Source organism: Primulina tabacum, chromosome 6 (assembly GCF_025594145.1).
Source record: "Primulina tabacum isolate GXHZ01 chromosome 6, ASM2559414v2, whole genome shotgun sequence".
Classification (NCBI taxonomy): Eukaryota; Viridiplantae; Streptophyta; class Magnoliopsida; order Lamiales; family Gesneriaceae; genus Primulina; species Primulina tabacum.
In genome coordinates this window covers 28557093-28578731 of record NC_134555.1, presented here as the reverse complement: position 1 = coordinate 28578731, position 21639 = coordinate 28557093, and the positions used below count along the sequence as shown (strand labels likewise).

The following is a 21639-nucleotide window of genomic DNA, read 5'->3' as shown; positions in this document are numbered from 1 at the left end:
GAGAACAGTCTATGGTGGCTCTGTACTTAGTCAACATGTCAATCCCGACAATACAATCAAAATAAGATAAACCAAGTACAACACATTCTAAATCGATCTCATGCCCTTCAAACTGTAGTACACAATGTCTAAATGAAGTCACAGATATCAGACCACTTCCCAACGGAGAAGAAATAGACACTACAGTAGAAAATGACTCTACAGGCAATGCATGTGTCAATGCAAAACGTTCTGATATGAATGTATGTGATGCACCTATATCTATCAATACATATGCAGGATAACCGCAGAGAAAACAGTTACCTGCAATCACACCGTCTGGTGCATCTTGGGCTTGCTCCTCGGTCAGTGTAAACACCCTAGCCTGTTGTCTGGGAGGTTGGCTCACTGTCTGGCCACCTCTGGCTCTAGGTTGAGACTGTGTAGGCGTGGGCTGGAAAGAATGGACAGACGAAGCTTGTCTCTCAGGCTGAGTCACTGATGCTGATGACCCTGCACTCTGAAATCTCTGTGCACCTCTCTAGGGACAAACTCTGGCAAAGTGTCCCTGTTGCCTGCATATGTTACATCTGCCCATCACTCCCTGACACTGCTCTGTGGCATGTCGACCTCCACAATTAGTACAATATACACCTGTCACATCTGTACTCTGGCCAGGACCTCTCTGTCTTGCCCCACTGGAGCTCGATGAACTGCTCCATGCTCTCTTGAACTGCTTACCCTTAGCTTTCAAAGAATCTTTCTTCCCACTACTACTGATTCCACTATCAAATCGAGGAGGAGGTGGTGGAAACTTTGTGGCGAACGATGGCGGTCTCTGTCCCTGAACACTATAGGAAGCTCCTCGTTGCCTAATCAAGCCAGCCTCTGCTCCCTTCCCTCTATTCAGCGCCTCAGAAAAAGTGTTGGGTCGCCCCGTGTTCACTAAAGTGAAGATATCCGGATTCAAACCATTTATGAACTGATCGGCAACTGCCTCATCATTCCCTGCTACGTGAGGTGCAAATCGAAGTAAGGACGAGAATTTTGTAACATACTCCTCTATGTTCCATTGCCCCTTTCTCAAGTTGGCGAACTCGGCCCCTTTGTCTTTTCGGTATGACACTGGAAAGAAACGTTGATAAAATTCATCTTTAAAGACTTTCCAAGTAATATCAATACCTCGATGTTCTAAGGCTCGTTTCGCCGTTAGCCACCAACTCTTGGCCACTTCTTGCAATTGATGCCCAACCAGCTTCACTCTACGTTCATCTGTATGGGCAAGTGATTCAAATAACATCTCTATATCATCAAACCAGCTTTCACAATCCACTGTATTTTCTATGCCCTTCAAGGTAGGTGGATGGAATGATTGAAATCTGTTCAACAAAGTCTCCATCGGTGTCGCAGTAACATCCATCTGAGTACCCGACGTACTACCCTGTTCCGGCACTTGACCTGCAGCTGGTTGTGGTCTTCTTCTAGGCAGCATATCTGATTATCAAACAGATTAGGATAAAATCTATACAATCTGTCTCAGCCCTCCTCTGATCATATACCTCTGATCCAGAATCGGTTCTGATTCAGTCTTTACAAGTATATGCTGTAAATCAACTCAGATACAATACAACATATAATAGGGAAAGCATTAAATCATGCTAGCACATCAAAAGCATGGAAGAAGACTCGATCTACCCTGCTCATTCTATTCTATCTCAGTCTACAGAACCTACGGCTTTGATACCACCTGTTGTGGGGACCCGGGCTCTAACTCAATTCTTTTCGGGATTAATCGGATCCTCGTTCAAAATACGGGTCAAAATTTTGCTTTTAACATTAAATCAAATGTTTATAACTCAAGCACAAGATAGTTCTTTATTTTATTTCAATAAACATAATTACATGTCTTGTTCTAATACATTCATACAAACTAGTGTTCAATCCCAACCATAATCAAAATATAGTACATGTCTAGTAAAAGAAACCACTAGTAATCTGTTGCGCCCGAAGTCACCACGCTATCTCGATCTCTCATATCTGTCGTGACCCTGATCCTGGCCCACCTGTTGTTATGCACACATACAGACATAACAACAGTCGGAAACTCCGGTGAGATCAAATCCCAGTATAAAACATGTATACATGCTGATACGAAATCATAAATCATGCATGAAAGCAATAACAATGGCTCCATAGTCTATGAAACCGATCTATCTAAACATGCAACTCAAATCAAATCATGTCCTGACTCGAATCGACTCTACTCTAGGGATCCCGGTGTGAATAAGACGTCACTGTCTGTCACCTACCCTCCCAATCGGGGTAACTGTACGTCTTATTCCTAGACTTCGGTCAAGTCTATATCGAGTGTCTACAATCGGAGTGAATCTGATCCAAAGCGTCGATACCACCGAACATCTAGTTTGGCAAGTCTGCCAATGACTCTCCTATCTCAAAGGCTTGAATATAAATCTATAAACAAGACATCATCATATCAAGAGATTTGAATATAAATCTATAAACAAATCGCAATCATATCAAAAGATAAACAATAATTCTAGTATGTGATTTTATTTAGGAAACTCAAATTGAATCTCATTTGAGTTGTGTCTTCCCCAAACAAAACTTGCATTATACCTTTCGTCGCACAATCTCTGTCGATATCGAAGTCTCGATGTCAAAGTCGCCAATACAAATCTGAAATGGCATCATCAATGTACATTCTATCAAGCTCTAGTATACCTCAATACACATGAGATTCAATATTTCATTTCAATGCAATTTCAACGGCATAACGGCGGATTCTCGATATACCGATCAACTCATATAACAGTAATCAATAACCATAATCCAAAATCTTCATGAATCACATGTACTATTCTGAAATCTGCACCATCTCAATTCCATACATGCTGGAAAATCATAACAATCACATATAGTATTATTTCTTCTATCTCTTTTTCCACTATATGTTCACAACAATCATAAGAACACAAAATAGAAACCAAATCTGATTTCCTTTAACAGCTCAACTTCAAAACATGAACTTAATAAAACATATACCCTTTTGAAGCCCTTGATGCAAGGAATAAGAATCTCCACTTGGTTCACACTTTGGACATGTAATTCTTTCACAATTCACATTTCCCACAAAGAAGCTTGAAGGAACTCTCTCCTTGTTCTTATTCTCGGCTGCTGAAGTGAAGGAAGAATGACTCATGCTTGAATTATATATATACCATGCCATGTGTCAACTTAAGAAACAAAGGTTGATTTCTCGCATGCAGCACCGCACCTGTCACTCTTCACCGCGGGTGCGCTGTGCCCACGGCATGCCTTTCATTTTCTGAAATTAAACGGCCGCTGGTGCGCTACATATAAGACCGCGGGTGCGGTAACATCAACGCAGGTGCAGTCACGTTTGAACCGCGGGTGCGGTGTCATTTCTGTAAATACTTTCCAACTCTCTGTCCATCAATAGCGGGTGCACTGTTTCTTGGACCGCGGGTGCGGTGACCCTACTGTAAAATGGCCATCTTTCTGTCCATGCACCGCGGGTGCGGTGCTTCTCTAGGCGCGGGTGCGGTCCCTTTCTTCAAGCAACACTTCAACTTTTCATTTTATCCACTTACAATCTAGGGCATTACAGTGTACACTCGGGAAATCACTCATTTTGCATGGCCAGACCCGGACCCCATATAGGGGTCCGTGTACCCTCGGTCCAAGGGCCAAAACTGAACTTTTTCTTCCGAATTAGCCAAAGTGGTAAACATCAAAGTTGTAGCCCTATGTCTTTTCTTGAATCTCCCCAAATTTCAGGTCATTTGGAGGTCTGAGCAAAAGGTTATGCCCATTCTACCAACATTTGTTAGTGCAGGAACAACGAAACACACGACACACTTCGGGCCACTTTTGGCTTGTCTTCCCTAATGATTTGAAAAAAACTCAAAACATGAAAGTTATAGCCTTATATCTTATCTTTCTAATGGAAGTGGCCTCACATCAATTGGATCAATATACAAAATATTATACTAAAAACCACAACTACTGCCACATTTTTCATACCGTTTCTGCACTTCCATTTCCTATTTGGCTTAAGATCAACTTTCTATTCTACCCATTCACTTCCATAATCATCACCAACTATGAACATGATTCCAAAACAATAACCATAAACAATGACCATATAACAATCATTCCAACAATAAACATATTTCCTAAACATCCAACCAAAAATAATATTATAAACAATAAAATGCTAAAAGATTAGGATATTACAATCTTCCATCCTTATAAAAATTTCGTCCCCGAAATTTGCTTACCGTCAAATAGATTCGGATAACGATGTTTCATCTCCTCTTCCGGTTCCCATGCCTCTTCAATAACATGATTCCTCCAAAGAACTTTGACAAGGCCAATTTCTTTATTCCTCAACACTTTAACTTTGCGATCAAGAATTTGAACCGGCATTTCCTCGTAGCTTAAATTAGGCAAAAGGTCTAATGATTCATGTCGAAGAACATGCGATGGATTGGGAAGGTATTTACGTAGCATAGAAACATGAAATACGTTGTGAACTCTCTCCAAGTCCGGTGGCAATGCAAGACGATAGGCTCGGTCTCCAATCTTATCAAGAATCTCAAACGTCCCAATATATCGAGGACTTAACTTACCTTTCTTGCCAAATCGCATAACTCCCTTGAGAGGAGCTATCTTAATAAATACATGATCACCAACCTCGAATGCTACGGGTCGTCGTCGAACATCGGCATAACTCTTCTGTCGAGACTGAGCGGTCCTCATTCTTTCTTGGATCAATGCCACAACATCTGCTGTTTGTTGAACCAACTCCTGTCCCAACATCTTCGTTTCACTTACCTCTTCCCAAAACAAAGGGGATCGGCACTTTCTTCCATATAAAGCTTCATAAGGTGCCATGCCTATAGACGACTGGTAGCTGTTATTATACGTGAACTCCACCAAAGGTAACTTGGAATCCCAACTTCTCGGGAAATCAATCGTACAAGCCCTTAGCATATCTTCAAGAATTTGGATAACCCTTTCTGATTGACCATCGCTTTGAGGATGGTATGCAGTATTGAAAGCCAATTTCGTTCCCAAGGCTCGATGCAAACTCTTCCAAAACTCTGATGTAAACCTTGGATCACGATCTGAAACTATCGATACCGGTATCCCATGAAGCCTCACAATCTCTTGAATATAAGCCTCAGCATACTGATTCATAGAATACGTCGTCTTGACAGGAAGAAAATGAGATGACTTGGTTAATCGATCCACGATCACCCAAATAGAATTGAAGCCTTTTTGCGTCCTTGGTAACCCAGTAACAAAATCCATAGTTATGTGCTCCCATTTCCATTGCGGTATAGGCAAGGATTGTAACAATCCCGCCGGTCTCTGGTGCTCAATCTTAACCTGCTGACAGGTTAGACATTCAGAAACAAATAACATGATATCTTTCTTCATACCTGGCCACCAGTAAAGACATCGAAGATCTTGGTACATCTTGGTACTACCGGGATGTACAGAATATGGCACTGTATGAGCTTCAAGAAGTACATCTTTTCGGATGTCATCACCTATAGGAACACATATTTTACCTCGAAAGGTCAATAACCCATCACGATTCGACCCAAACACAGAAACTCCTGTAAGATCACTTTTTCTCTTCAACTCTAATAACTGAGTGTCCAGCTGTTGTTCCTTCAAAATTCGGTCAAATAAGGTTGAGTGGAGAACCAGTGCAGATAATCGAGCAACTGTACCTGAAGATACCAAATTGATCTCATTTCTTTGCAAATCAAACAACAAAAGTTTAGAAATCATGGAACCCAATAATGAACTCGATTTGCGACTCAAAGCATCCGCAACCACATTAGCTTTACCAGGATGATAGCTAATGGTGCAATCATAATCCTTTACCAGTTCCAACCATCTCCGCTGCCGCATATTCAATTCCTTCTTCGAAAACAAATAACCCAAACTTTTGTTGTGAAGGGCCAACAACTCCTTTCTTGAAAATTTGCGGAAAATTAAAAATTTTCTTTTTAAAAGAACTTAAATGGCCTCATTCATAAAATCACTGGTGAATCAAGTTCAATATTTCAAAATATTGCAGCGGAAGAAAATTAAAGTTTTGCCAACAACAACGATTTAAAAATATCCAACGACTGATAAAATTGTTTGCGGAAAAAAATAACAACTGCTGCTATGAGGTCCTCGGGTGCCACTACTGCCGACCCAAGCTGGCTCACTGGTCCCCGCCCTCGGCCCTGGCCTCATCAGTACCTACAACAATCAAGTCTAGTGAGCCTAAAGACTCAGCATGCATATATCGCAGGTAACGAGTAAAAATCTGAATTTAAAATATGCATGAGTTAACATATCCTGTCCTGAGGCATACTGAAAATAATCTGTACTAAGCAATTATAATACGTGCATAACTGAACTGGAAATCACTGTAAAAATATTTGCTCCTTGGAGCCTGTACTGAAATAACTGATAAAATTTTCTGTTGAGATTATGTTTTACGTCTGTGGCCACTGCACTAAGCTGAACTGATCGGTAACTGGCTACCGGGGAGGCTGAAACTGAACTGAGCTGGCCGGTCACTGGCGACCGGGTGGTACCATACTGAACTGATCGGTCACTGGCGACCGTATAAAATAACACTCCCACATAGTGAATAAACCACAAGCCATATCGCATAAATCTAAAAAATAATCATTTTCTATTTAATGCACGTAAAATAATTAACTGGCGTAATGAAAATTCCTGTAATTTTACCAACTGGATTGGATTGGATCGTTCCCAGGCTCGCTGCAACCTAACTGTGCCATGAAAAATATGCAATAGCTTAAACATGACCAACTATGCAATTTACGTTCAAAAGATGCGACTATGACGCCTAATGACTTCGCATTTAATCATGACTCCGAGCCAACCTGAACCGACACTGAACCGACGTATAGTCATTATTAAAATACGCTGAAAAATCATAAAATAATGTTCCTAAAATGATAGGGTCGAAATCTAGGTGGAATGGAGGCCAAAACACGAAACGCTCTTTCGAGAGTCAATTTGGCACATTGCACCGTAAATTCTCGTACGACCTCAAAAATGATCCAAATGACAAACGGTTGAAAACATGACCTTCCTAACTCAATGAGGCACTGTCCAGTCCAAGGCCATGGGCTAAAAGCCAACCAAGAACTCGAACGAGCCTCTGAACCGACACAGCAACTTGCTGTGATTTCCAGCAGCTGCGCAACTACAAGACTTGCGTTGGTTTCGAGACTATCGGCCATTAGGGGAGTGAACCACCGACCAGAGACTCTTACCAACATCCCAAGGAATGATTTGAACCATGGATAAGGGCCATAGGCCAGCCACAATCCGCATCACACCATAACTCAACCGAAGGGTCCAACCGAGAGCAACGTGCATGCGTGTGTAGTGTTTATGCTATGATCGATGTCTTGCGTCATTCCAGTGGCCATTTGATTGACCATGGCACGATCTAGGCATCTAGGAGCATTATATGAACCATGGCTAAGGGCCATAGGCCAACCAAGATCCATACCAAGCAACAAAAGGAACGAACCAAAAGCTGAACAAATGAAGAAGCCGAAGGGGTATAGGGGCTGTTTTGACGTTTTTATTAAAAACCGATGAACCATGGACCAAGCCACAAAAAAGGCAACTTAGTCACATCTTAGGCATGCTAGGGAAGTGATCCAACCATGGCTATAGGCCCTTGGGGCAGCCAAGATCAGATCCTTCTTCCATGACAAGAAACTGAATTTTTCGAACAACATTTCTGCACCTATGGGGACTTGCTGTCATTCTGAATTTCCAGCAAGCATGGGGCTGGTTTGAATGGACCAAAATGGTCCTAATGAAACCTACTACATGTATATAAGCCGCCTTGGGAGCCTGGAGTCGATCCAATACCTGAAACTCACAAACCAAAAGAAATCGTGAAGCTTGCCAAGGAAATCGAAAATTCTGCATGTGTGGTTTCAAAATGTTTTGACATGGATCTCGATTTTTGCTTGACTAAACATGATCATGTACTGAAAAATAAATGATAATATGACTTGATTGAGGTTTGAAAGAAATCTAGACATGCCTGGTTTCGTTTCGAAAGAAAACGAACGAAACGACGACGACTACGCGGCACGGAGGAGGTGGAGCGCTTCTCTTGTTTTCTTTACTCATGATTTCTCTCCCTTTCTCCCTAGCTATTACTCACGATTTTTCTCAACTGAAAAGGGGTCTGATTTCGGTTGGGAGGGAGTGTGATGGAGTGGTTATGAGGGGTGAGGAGAAGGGTGCACAATATAAGGAAGATCCAAGACCAAGTCTTCATGCATTTGAATTTTGAATTTTGAATTGCTATCAAATGATCTCTTGGGTGATTCTAGAGTATAGTGGCCGATTTTATCATGCCAAACAAGGGTTAGGATAGTGGTCTAGTATTAATTAATTAAGGTGGAAAAATAGCTAAAAGAATTAGCATGCTAATCAACCAAGAATGGGTCAAAGGTGAGTTGGCAAGTCCTAGTTTGTTCTTCTAGGGGTGTGGCCGAAAATGCATGATAAATGGTAGGGGAAATGTTGATTATCTAGTCAACTAATAATCCTTGAAAGCCTTACTAATCCTTTAAATAATTTAGTGAGCTAACCCCTTAATTTAATAACTTAAATGAGTTCATTTCTTAATCACCTCAAATAATTAAATTAAATCCTCAAACCTCCCTTTCTAACTTAAATGAACTTAGTTGCTAGCTAAATTAACTTCTGGAAATATTTATCGAATCTTAAATTCTATCTCAAAACTCCAACTCCGGTCCGGCCTCACTGAAATAACTGAAATGCTAAAAAATCAAACTACTGAACTGAAATAATAAAATAATTAACTTCAAATAAATGCATTTAAAATAATCATGCAATGAATTCAATTAAATTTAAAAATCTAGAATTATGCACGGCTTATACGTCTACTGATTTACGGGTTCTACAATCCTTCCCCCCTTAAATAAATTTCGTCCTCGAAATTAGAACTCACCGAATAACTCAGGGTATCGACTTCTCATCTCCGGCTCAGACTCCCACGTAGCTTCCTCCTCTGAATGGTTAAGCCATTTGACTTTGACTCGCTTAACCAACTTGTTCCGAAGTTTCTTCTCCTGTCTGTATAGGATCTGCACGGGTCTCTCCTCATAAGATAAGTTCCGAGTAAGCTGCAACGGCTCGAAATTCAGAACATGCGAAGGATTTGCCATATACTTCCTCAGCATGAAGACGTGAAAGACATTGTGTACTCCGGCCAGATTTGGCGGAAGAGCCACACGATAAGCAAGCGTCCCAACTCTGTCAAGGATCTCAAACGGTCCAATGAATCTCGGACTGAGCTTCCCTTTCTTGCCAAATCTCATGACACCCTTCATAGGTGCCACTTTCACGAAGACATGATCGCCCACTGCAAACTCTAACTCTCTCCTCCGCTGATCGGCATAACTCTTCTGTCGGCTCTGAGCAGTCCTCATTCTATCACGGATCTTGACTACTACATCTGCTGCATGCTGAACAATCTCTGGACCAAACTCTGCTCTCTCTCCTACTTCATCCCAATGAACAGGAGATCTACACTTGCGGCCATACAGCGCCTCATACGGAGCCATACCTATAGACGACTGGAAACTGTTGTTATAGGTGAACTCTACCAATGGTAAGTTTAACTCACAACTCCCAGAGAAATCAATGACGCAAGCACGGAGAAGATCCTCTAAGATCTGAATAACTCGCTCCGACTGTCCATCTGTCTGCGGATGGAAAGCTGTGCTAAACAGCAACTTCGTACCCGTATTCGAATGCAAACTCTTCCAAAACGAGGAAGTGAATCTGGGATCTCTGTCGGATACGATCGAAACTGGAATACCATGGAGTCGGACTATCTCTCGGATATACAGCTCTGCATACTGAACCATGGTGAAAGTCGTCTTAATAGGCAAGAAGTGCGCTGATTTGGTAAGACGATCTACAATCACCCAGATAGCATTCGATCCTCTGGCTGACCTCGGCAATCCGGTCACAAAGTCCATGGTAATGTTCTCCCACTTCCACTCGGGGATAGGAAGAGGCTTGAGCAAACCTGCTGGTCTCTGATGCTCGGCCTTCACTAACTGGCAAGTCAGGCACTCGGATACAAAACGCCTGATGTCCTTCTTCATTCCTGGCCACCAATACAATAGCTGCAGATCTTTATACATCTTCGTACTCCCAGGGTGAATGGAGTACGGGGACGTATGGGCCTCTGATAAGATGTCTGCTCGGATAGAATCACTGCTAGGAACCCATATCCTATCTCGGTATCTCACAATACCGTCGCTGACTGAATACAAAACACTGCCCTTGGCTTCATCTCTCTTCTTCCACTGTGCCAACTGCTCATCTACTGCCTGACCGCTGCGAATACGGTCAATAAGAGAGGACTGGATAGTCAAGGTGGATAAACGAGGAACTCTACCTCGAGGGTAAGTCTCAAGATCAAACCTCTGCATCTCAATCTGAAGAGGTTTCTGCATCGTCAAATGAGCCATCACTGCGACTTTCCTGCTCAAAGCATCCGCAACTACATTAGCTTTACCCGGGTGGTAGCTAATGTCACAATCGTAGTCTTTCACAAGCTCCAACCAACGCCTCTGACGCATGTTCAGCTCCTTCTGCGTAAAGAAATACTTGAGGCTCTTATGGTCGGTAAAGATCTGGCACTTCTCTCCATACAGATAGTGCCTCCAAATCTTCAAAGCAAAAACTACGGCCGCTAACTCCAGATCATGGGTAGGGTAATTCTTCTCGTGGATTTTCAGCTGTCGAGAAGCATACGCTATCACTCTCCCATGCTGCATCAAAACTGCACCTAAACCAAGCTTCGAAGCATCGGTATAAAGGACAAACTCGCCGGGCCCTGATGGCATGGCCAAAACTGGTGCTGAAATAAAAGCTTGCTTCAAAGTATCGAAGATCTTCTGACACTCCTCGCTCCACACAAACTTCACATTTTTCTTTGTCAGTGCTGTGAGTGGAACGGCGATAGAGGAGAATCCCTGGATGAATTTTCTGTAATATCCTGCTAGCCCAAGGAAACTGCGGATCTCGGATGCATTCTGAGGCACAACCCAATCTCTGACTGCTACAACTTTTGCGGGGTGTACCTCAATACCACTGCTAGAAACAATGTGGCCCAAGAATGCCACCTTCTCTAACCAGAATTCGCACTTACTGAACTTTGCGAATAATTTGTGCTTCTGCAATGTCTGCAACACTGTGGTCAGATGCCTGCTGTGCTCCTCCCGATTCTTGGAGTAGACGAGAATGTCATCTATGAACACTATCACAAACTGGTCGAGGTACGGCTGAAATACGCGATTCATGAGATCCATGAAGATCGCTGGCGCATTCGTCAGACCGAACGGCATCACAAGGAACTCGTAGTGACCATAACGAGTCCTGAAAGCTGTCTTCGAAACATCAGCACCTCTCACCCTCAACTGGTGATAACCAGAACGCAGATCTATCTTGGAGAAAATCGAAGCTCCCTGCAACTGGTCAAACAGATCCTCAATCCTCGGCAGTGGGTATTTATTCTTCACTGTAACCCTGTTCAACTCCCGGTAGTCAATGCAAAGCCTCATCGTGCCATCCTTCTTTTTCACGAATAAGACTGGCGCGCCCCATGGAGAAAAGCTCGGGCGAATGAACTCCTTGTCGAGAAGTTCCTGGATCTGCTTCTTAAGCTCTGCCATCTCTGTCGCTGCTAGTCGGTACGGCGCTTTGGATATCGGAGCCGTACCTGGCATAAGCTCAATGGAAAACTCCACCTCTCTCTCTGGTGGAATACCAGAGACGTCTTCGGGAAAAACGTCTAAGAAATCTCTGACAACCGGAACATCTGAGGCTGACTGGCTGGGTTCCTCGGGGACAGATAAAAAGGTTACTAGAAATCCCCGACACCCTCTATGCAAGGGCTTCCTAGCCTGAACATAAGGAATAATGCGCGGTAAAGGAAAGTACCTGTCCGGCTCAAATAAGAACTGCTCCATTCCAGGCAGTCGGACAAGAACCGATCTCCGCTGGAAGTCTATCAACACTCTGTTCCTCAATAGCCAGTCCATCCCTAGGATGATGTCAAATTCCGGCATTGGTAGCACGATCAGATCCGCATAAACAAGATTACCGTGCAACTCAAGGTCTATATCTCGGATAACATTGGTAGCTGCCATCTCCTCGCCTGACGGCAACACTACTGAAAAGGCTGTATCGAGCCCAATGGTCTAGATCTTGAGGAAGTTAGCAAAGACCTTCGAAATAAACGAGTGAGTGGCCCCTGAATCTAACAAGGCCTTGGTAGCGGAACCAGATATAAAAATTTTCCCTGAAAGATCGGAACTCTAAGTTGAATCCCACTACAAGATCTAAACTTATAGACATGCAAAGGTCAAGGTTCCTCTAGCTTAATTCCCCCGAAATAAATCTGAGTAGAGCATGCAATCCTATAACAGTTCTAAGTTCAAAATCTAAATCCCGATTCCCAAAACACGGAAATTCAAATAATAGCTTAAAGTTTAAAGGTACCTGTCAACAACATAGTCTCCGGGTTGGTTTCCGCGGCATGGAGAGCAAAAACTCTGCCTTGGGTAGGCAGATTCCTCTGAGGGCACTGCAGCAACATGTGGTCTGGACTGCCACACTTAAAACACTTTCCTGAGCCAGCCATACATGCTCTAGGATGGCGACGCTAGCACCTGGGACAGACTGGGTGCTTCTGAGTCCTCGGGGCTGGGCGTCCCCGCTGCTGCTGCTGGCCTCGGTTCCTGGGCGGTCCATGAAAAGGACTCTTATTGTGCTGCTGATGCTGATGAGGAGGAGGGCGGTGCGGTGCCTGGACTCGGCGCTTGCCCTGGCGATCCATCTCGATATCCCGCAGATCCTGCTCTGCGGCTAAGGCCTTGGAGACGGCAATCTCATAAGTAGCAGGGTCAGATACCCTAACATCTCGGCGCAAGATCGGCCATAAACCCACCAGGAAGTGCATCAGCTTGGCTCTGGCATCATTCGCTATCAGGGGCACAAAGTGACAGCCCCTCTCAAACTTACGGATAAATTCCGTAACCGACATATCGCCCTATCTCAGACTCATGAACTCGGTGGTAAGCCTGGTGCGAACCTCCTCAGCAAAATACTTGGAGTAGAAAACCTCCGTAAAGCGGGTCCATGAAAGTGTAGCCAAAGTCAAGGCTACCGAAGCTCCTTCCCACCATAAGCGGGCGTCTCCAGTGAACAGGTAGGTGGCACATCGGACTCGGTCTGCGTCTCCCAGCTCCATAAAATCGAATATAACCTCGAGGGATTTGATCCATCCCTCGGCAACCATGGGGTCAGATGCCCCAGAGAATTCCTTCGGGCGCATCTTCATGAATCGCTCATAAATAGCCTCGGGCCCTGTCGGCCTGGCTGCGGTTGCGGCTACGGCTGCGGCATTGCCCCCCGCAAACTGTCTGAAGAACTGTGCCATCCCAGCTAACATCTGGGCACTCATGTCCGGTGGGGGCGGTGGAGGAGGTGGTAGGTCTCCCTCTGGTCTACGCTACTCCATGTCTTCTCGGCGAGGCTCCTCCTCTCTGTTGCGCTCTAAAATGCATCTAGGGGGCATACTGTTCCAACATAACCCATACGTAACTAACATGCATAATTCCATAATTTATTTTAAATGAACCCTGAAATACTGAAAATCTGGAAGCATGCTGACAAACTAATTCATGCTTTAACTAAAATGCTGAACAAAATGCTGAACTGAAAAACTTACAGACCGAAGAGGTGGCTTCGTGAGCTTCTCGCGGTCAGTAGTAGTGAAACCCTATACAGAACCACCGCTCTGATACCAACTGTGAAGGGCCAACAACTCCTTTCTTGAAAATTTGCGGAAAATTAAAAATTTTCTTTTTAAAAGAACTTAAATGGCCTCATTCATAAAATCACTGGTGAATCAAGTTCAATATTTCAAAATATTGCAGCGGAAGAAAATTAAAGTTTTGCCAACAACAACGATTTAAAAATATCCAACGACTGATAAAATTGTTTGCGGAAAAAAATAACAACTGCTGCTCTGAGGTCCTCGGGTACCACTACTGCCGACCCAAGCTGGCTCACTGGTCCCCGCCCTCGGCCCTGGCCTCATCAGTACCTACAACAATCAAGTCTAGTGAGCCTAAAGACACAGCATGCATATATCGCAGGTAACGAGTAAAAATCTGAATTTAAAATATGCATGAGTTAACATATCCTGTCCTGAGGCATACTGAAAATAATCTGTACTAAGCAATTATAATACGTGCATAACTGAACTGGAAATCACTGTAAAAATATTTGCTTCTTGGAGCCTGTACTGAAATAACTGATAAAATTTTCTGTTGAGATTATGTTTTACGCCTGTGGCCACTGCACTAAGCTGAACTGATCGGTAACTGGCTACCGGGGAGACTGAAACTGAACTGAGCTGGCCGGTCACTGGCGACCGGGTGGTACCATACTGAACTGATCGGTTACTGGCGACCGTATAAAATAACACTCCCACATAGTGAATGAACCACAAGCCATATCGCATAAATCTAAAAAATAATCATTTTCTATTTAATGCACGTAAAATAATTAACTGGCGTAATGAAAATTCCTGTAATTTTACCAACTGGATTGGATTGGATCGTTCCCAGGCTCGCTGCAACCTAACTGTGCCATGAAAAATATGCAATAGCTTAAACATGACCAACTATGCAATTTACGTTCAAAAGATGCGACTATGACGCCTAATGACTTCGCATTTAATCATGACTCCGAGACAACCTGAACCGACACTGAACCGACGTATAGTCATGATTAAAATACGCTGAAAAATCATAAAATAATGTTCCCAAAAATATAGGGTCGAAATCTAGGTGGAATGGAGGCCAAAACACGAAACGCTCTTTCGAGAGTCAATTTGGCACATTGCACCGTAAATTCTCGTACGACCTCAAAAATGATCCAAATGATGAACGGTCGAAAACATGACCTTCCTAACTCAATGAGGCACTGTCCAGTCCAAGGCCATGGGCTAAAAGCAAACCAAGAACTTGAACGAGCCTCTGAACCGACACAGAAACTTGCTGTGATTTCCAGCAGCTGCGCAACTACAAGACTTGCGTTGGTTTCGAGACTATCGGCCATTAGGGGAGTGAACGACCGACCAGAGACTCTTACCAACATCCCAAGGAATGATTTGAACCATGGATAAGGGCCATAGGCCAGCCACAATCCGCATCACACCATAACTCAACCGAAGGGTCCAACCGAGAGCAACGTGCATGCGTGTGTAGTGTTTATGCTATGATCGATGTCTTGCGTCATTCCAGTGGCCATTTTATTGACCATGGCACGATCTAGACATCTAGGAGCATGATATTAACCGTGGCTAAGGGCCATAGGCCAACCAAGATCAATACCAAGCAACAAAAGGAACGAACCAAAAGCTGAACAAATGAAGAAGCCGAAGGGGTATAGGGGCTGTTTTGACGTTTTTATTAAAAACCGATGAACCATGGACCAAGCCACCAAAAGGGTAACTTAGTCACGTCTTAGACATGCTAGGGAAGTGATCCAACCATGGCTATAGGCCCTTGGGGCAGACAAGATCAGATCCTTCCTCCATGACAAGAAACTGAATTTTTCGAACAACATTTCTGCACCTATGGGGACTTGCTGTCATTCTGAATTTCCAGCAAGCATGGGGCTGGTTTGAATGGACCAACATGATCCTAATGCATCCTACTACATGTATATAAGCCGCCTTGGGAGCCTGGAGTCGATCCAATACCTGAAACTCACAAACCAAAAGAAATCGTGAAGCTTGCCAAGGAAATCGAAAATTCTGCATGTGTGGTTTCAAAATGTTTTGACATGGATCTCGATTTTTTCTTGACTAAACATGATCATGTACTGAAAAATAAATGATAATATGACTTGATTGAGGTTTGAAAGAAATCTAGACATGCCTGGTTTCGTTTCGAATGAAAACGAACGAAACAACGACGACTACGCGGCACGGAGGAGGTGGAGCGCTTCTCTTGTTTTCTTTACTCTCGATTTCTCTCCCTTTCTCCCTAGCTATTACTCACGATTTTTCTCTACTGAAAAGGGGTCTGATTTCGGTGGGGAGGGAGTGTGATGGAGTGGTTATGAGGGGTGAGGAGAAGGGTGCACAATATAAGGAAGATCCAAGACCAAGTCTTCATGCATTTGAATTTTGAATTTTGAATTGCTATCAAATGATCTCTTGGGTGATTCTAGAGTATAGTGGCCGATTTTATCATGCCAAACAAGGGTTAGGATAGTGGTCTAGTATTAATTAATTAAGGTGGAAAAATAGCTAAAAGAATTAGCATGCTAATCAACCAAGAATGGGTCAAAGGTGAGTTGGCAAGTCCTAGTTTGTTCTTCTAGGGGTGTGGCCGAAAATGCATGATAAATGGTAGGGGAAATGTTGATTATCTAGTCAACTAATAATCCTTGAAAGCCTTACTAATCCTTTAAATAATTTAGTGAGCTAACCCCTTAATTTAATAACTTAAATGAGTTCATTTCTTAATCACCTCAAATAATTAAATTAAATCCTCAAACCTCCCTTTCTAACTTAAATGAACTTAGTTGCTAGCTAAATTAACTTCTGGAAATATTTATCGAATCTTAAATTCTATCTCAAAACTCCAACTCCGGTCCGGCCTCACTGAAATAACTGAAATGCTAAAAAATCAAACTACTGAACTGAAATAATAAAATAATTAACTTCAAATAAATGCATTTAAAATAATCATGCAATGAAGTCAATTAAATTTAAAAATCTAGAATTATGCACGGCTTATACGTCTACTGATTTACGGGTTCTACATTTGTGATCTGTAAATATTTCACATTTCTCACCATATAAATAGTGCCGCCAAATCTTTAAAGCAAAAACCACAGCCGCCAACTCCAAATCATGAGTGGGATAATTCTTCTCGTAGTCCTTCAACTGACGAGAAGCATATGCTATCACTTTCCCACGCTGCATAAGTACTGCACCTAACCCCTGCTTTGAAGCATCAGTATATACAACAAAATCTTCAGTTCCACAAGGAAGTACCAACACAGGGGCAAAAGTCAACTTATCTTTCAATGTTTGAAATGCTCATTGACACTCAATGGTCCATTCGAACTTTGTTGCCTTCCTTGTCAAACTCGTTAATGGCAAAGCTATCTTCGAAAAGTCCACTATTAAACGTCTGTAATATCCTGCCAAACCAAGAAAACTTCTTACCTCTGAAAATTTCTTTGGAATGGACCATTGCTTTATGGACTCAACTTTGGATGGATCAACAGATATTCCTTCTTTCGAAACGATATGGCCTAAACATGCCACCTGTTCCAACCAGAACTCACATTTCTTTAACTTAGCATACAATTGCATATCCCTCAACAGCTGCAACACAATCCTCAAATGCTCACGATGAAGATCTCGTGTCTTTGAGTAGACCAAGATGTCATCAATGAAAACAATGACAAAAGTATCCAAATATGGCTTAAAGACACGATTCATCAAATCCAAAAAAACTGAAGGAGCATTGGTTAGCCCAAACGACATCACCAAAAATTCATAATGGCCATACCTCGTTCTAAATGCAGTCTTTGCTATGTCCTCCTTTTTCACCTTCAGTTGATGGTAACCGGACCGAAGGTCAATCTTCGAAAATATTGCTGCTCCTTGCAATTGATCAAAGAGATCATGAATACGTGGCAAAGGATATTTGTTCTTCAATGTTACCTTGTTGAGTTCTCGGTAGTCAATACATAATCGCAATGATCCATCTTTCTTCTTTACGAACAAAACTGGAGCTCCCCACGGTGAGGAACTAGGTCGGATAAAACCTTTATCTAATAGATCCTGCAATTGAGTCTTCAATTCTTTCATTTCAGTAGGAGCTATTCTGTATGGAGCCTTGGAAATTGGAGCTGTACCTGGAATTAAATCAATAACAAACTCCACCTCCCGATCAGGTGGTAATCCAGGCACATCATCAGCAAAAACGTCAGGATAATCCTGAACCACATCAATATCCTGTAATTGCAAATTACTTTCCTTTCGCACATCAACCACTGAAGCTAGAAAACCCATACAACCTTTGTTCAACAACTTATTAGCTTGAAGGCAAGAAATAATAGGAATACCCATCGAAGAGCCTAGACCCACAAACACATCACTATCATGGTCATCAGCTAAAAACTTCACTGTTTTGCCCACGCAATCAATTACCGCACGATACGCAGATAACCAATCCATTCCAAAAATAACATCAAATGCAACCATTGGAATAAGAATAAGATCAGCAAACAGTAATCTATTACCTACTTGTATGGGACATGCCTTGATAATACTAGTGGCACAAATTTCATCCCCAGAGGGAAACACAATATTGAAGTGTAATGGCATAACCGTAGGTTCAACAGATATAAAATGCATAAACACTTCAGAAATAAAAGAATGAGTTGCACCAGTGTCAATCAATGTAATTGCTTCTTTGCCGTTGGTTAAAATATTACCTGATATCACAGAAGAATCAGGATTAACACTTTCCTTTGTCATAGCAAAAATTTTGCCTTGGACTTTTCCATTGCCTGAGGAGAGAGGACATTTCAATGGCGTGTGCCCCATCTCCTTGCATCTAAAACATCGTCCACTACCCACCAAACACTCACCCTTGTGTGGCTTTCCACACTTAGGACATACCTGTCCTTTAGTATCAGAAGAAGGCACAGGAGGTTTAGAGCGCTGCTCTATCTTACCCTTACCTTTGTGGCCACCACAAACATTTGCACTTGCACCTTGTCCTCTAGCTTGGAAAGCTTGTCTTCATAACTGCCTCTCTTTCTCGATCTCTTGCTCATCGTGCTCGGCTAGACAAGCCCTCTCAACAATATCCTGGTATGTGACCACCTTGGACATATGCACATCTCTTCGAATCTCTGGCTTCAATCCACTGAGGAAGTGTTCACCTTTATCCTTATCGTTCTCAGCTATAAAAGGAACAAAAACACATCCTTCCTCAAACTTCAACGTATATTCAGTAACAGACAAAGCATCCTGCCTCAATTCCAGAAACTCCTTCACCTTCTTGGCTTTTACTTCGCTCGAGAAATATTTGGCGTAGAATAAATCTTTAAACTCGTTCCACTTTAATTCTTGAACATTAACTGTCACTTTGGTGGCTTCCCACCAAATATGAGCAGCTTTGGCCAACATAAACATAGCACAACTTACCTTTTCGTGGTCAGTTAACTTCAAATAATCGAATATGGCTTCCAAAGATTTGATCCATTCAAGAGACACTAAGGGATCAGGGCCTCCAATAAAATCAGGAGGGTTCATACGTCTGAAACGATCATAAGCACCCTCAACAGAACTTTCTGTTGTACTTTGGCCTCTTCCACTACCACAACCCTGGCTCAAGGTATGCATGCTCAATATCTGTTGAATTTGTAAGGCTCGAGATTTATTAGTCTTCATTGATGTGATATTCGGAAGATATGAGTATGCATGACATGTAATGAGAAGCACTAAATGAGATTATGAAGTGTTGCATAAAGTCTAGACCGCACCCGCGCTACGAACAAGACCGCACCCGCGGTTGATGGACAGAGAGTTGGAGATTAATTACGGAAGCGACACCGCACCCGCGGTGCTAGACAGACCGCACCCGCGGTGTTGTACCAGTAGGGTCAGCGCACCCGCGTTAAAAGACAGAGCGCACCCGCGGTCCAAGCTTCGGGGAAAGTTGATGCATATCAATACATGGAGCGCACCCGCGGTGCAAAAGTGAGCGCACCCGCGGTGCGACGTGCAGTGTGAAGGTTTAGCCATTTGTTTGACATGCAATTGAGATATATATATATATATATGTATTGATTCTCACGATTTCAGCATAAGAAATCGTGGGTTTTCCTTCAACAAATTTCTTAAAGCCTTTCATATCTTCAAATAGTGATTTTGAGATATCCGTGTATCATAAGTCGAATCCGAACATAGTATCGTACTCCTCTCGCTACAAGCTATACAAGGACGTAGGTTTCGTTACGTTTAGACATGATTTGAATTTATGATATTGTCAGAATTGAATATGAATCAGATATGATGTTTCTGCTACAGTAGACATTGTATAACTGAAGTCAGATTAAAGAATAGACTATTTATGAAATTGTTATGAATTTCAGAGTTGATTTAGTTGAGATTCTATATCAGAGTTGTGTTATTATTCAGATTTTGAGTTGTACTGATACTGGTTATGAATTCTGGTATGATATCTGTGATTTTGAGATAGACGGGGTCATCGTGACTGTATTATTATGCCGTCGAAACATCAGTAGATTGATATTAATCAGATTCAGTAATGATTTCGATTGTACCGTGATATCATTTATATGAATTAGATTGTACCTTGTTCAGATATGGATCAGATTATATACTGATGTGAGTATTGATCAGAACAGGTCTTGAATTGAGTTATATACTGATATGGTATTTATATGATCGTCATTATCAGATTTGGATATGGACGGATTGGAATACAAGACTTCGTCTTCATCAGACCGAGAAGAGAAAGGTATAAATGGATGTTCATTGGGAGATCGACTTGAGTTAGATTTAACTCGAGTTTCACTAAATCACATACTTGTATGGTATTGTTTTTATACCTTTGTGTTTTAATGAGTATGTTTATTCTATTGAATTAGAAGTAGAAAGCAGAGAGCTATTAAGCAAGAGTCACTGACAGAGGGGTTAGATTTTGACGGACTTGTCACTGACCCATTGCACATTGTCAGAATAGGCTTAGTCTTTGTAGATACGCCAAGGCACTGGATGTTTGGTATATCGTTATGCTTCAGATACAGATAGCATTCTATTCGATATAGATTAGACCAAAGTCCAAAAATAAGAACGTACCGCCACTGCGACTGGTAGTAGTAGGTGGGAGACTTGTTACTTTCTTATTCACCGGGATCCCTAGATTAAAATGAGGGATGAGTCGAGTTTTAGATATTGAGACTAGAATTTGATTTACAGATCCGTATTGATTTATGTTTCGTAGATTACGATTCATTTTTATTTAAAGACTGGTATGGATACATGTTGTTTGATTATGCTACATGTGATAAGATATAATTCATGCTTTTATGTTAATTCAGTTAACTGCATGTATACATTATTTATACTGGGATTTATTCTCACCGGAGTATCCGGATGTTGTCTTGTTTGTATGTGTGCATGACAACAGGTGGTGCAGGATCAGGGTCAAGAGGATGTTGAGAGATCGAGATTAGATTGGTGATTCCGGACTTGGATGTAGACTTGGTTTAATACTGAAAATTAGTAGTTGAACCTTAGACTAGTTTGAATAATTGTTGTATATTATTGTACATTTATACTGAGATGTATATTAGTTAAATTTCATTACGTTCTGCACTTCCTGTTTATCTTAATTGATAATTAAATCCCAAAGATGATTAAGAAGA

The 21639-nt window shown here is 42.2% G+C and overlaps 2 protein-coding genes across 2 annotated transcripts; both read right to left on the bottom strand.

The window, feature by feature from the left end:
• Positions 1 to 4122: 4122 nt before the first annotated feature.
• Positions 4123 to 18784, bottom strand: LOC142550153 (uncharacterized). Its single transcript, XM_075659389.1, has 6 exons — positions 18091 to 18784; positions 17742 to 17835; positions 5527 to 5791; positions 5167 to 5415; positions 4302 to 4830; positions 4123 to 4196 (listed from the first exon to the last, which is right to left on the bottom strand). Exons 1-6 carry the CDS (start codon positions 18782 to 18784, stop codon positions 4123 to 4125), a joined length of 1905 nt encoding a protein of 634 aa, XP_075515504.1.
• A 198-nt stretch (positions 18785 to 18982) lies between these two features.
• LOC142550152 (uncharacterized) lies at positions 18983 to 19588 on the bottom strand. Its single transcript, XM_075659388.1, has one exon. The coding sequence runs from the start codon at positions 19586 to 19588 to the stop codon at positions 18983 to 18985; it is 606 nt and encodes a 201-aa protein (XP_075515503.1).
• Positions 19589 to 21639: the final 2051 nt, after the last annotated feature.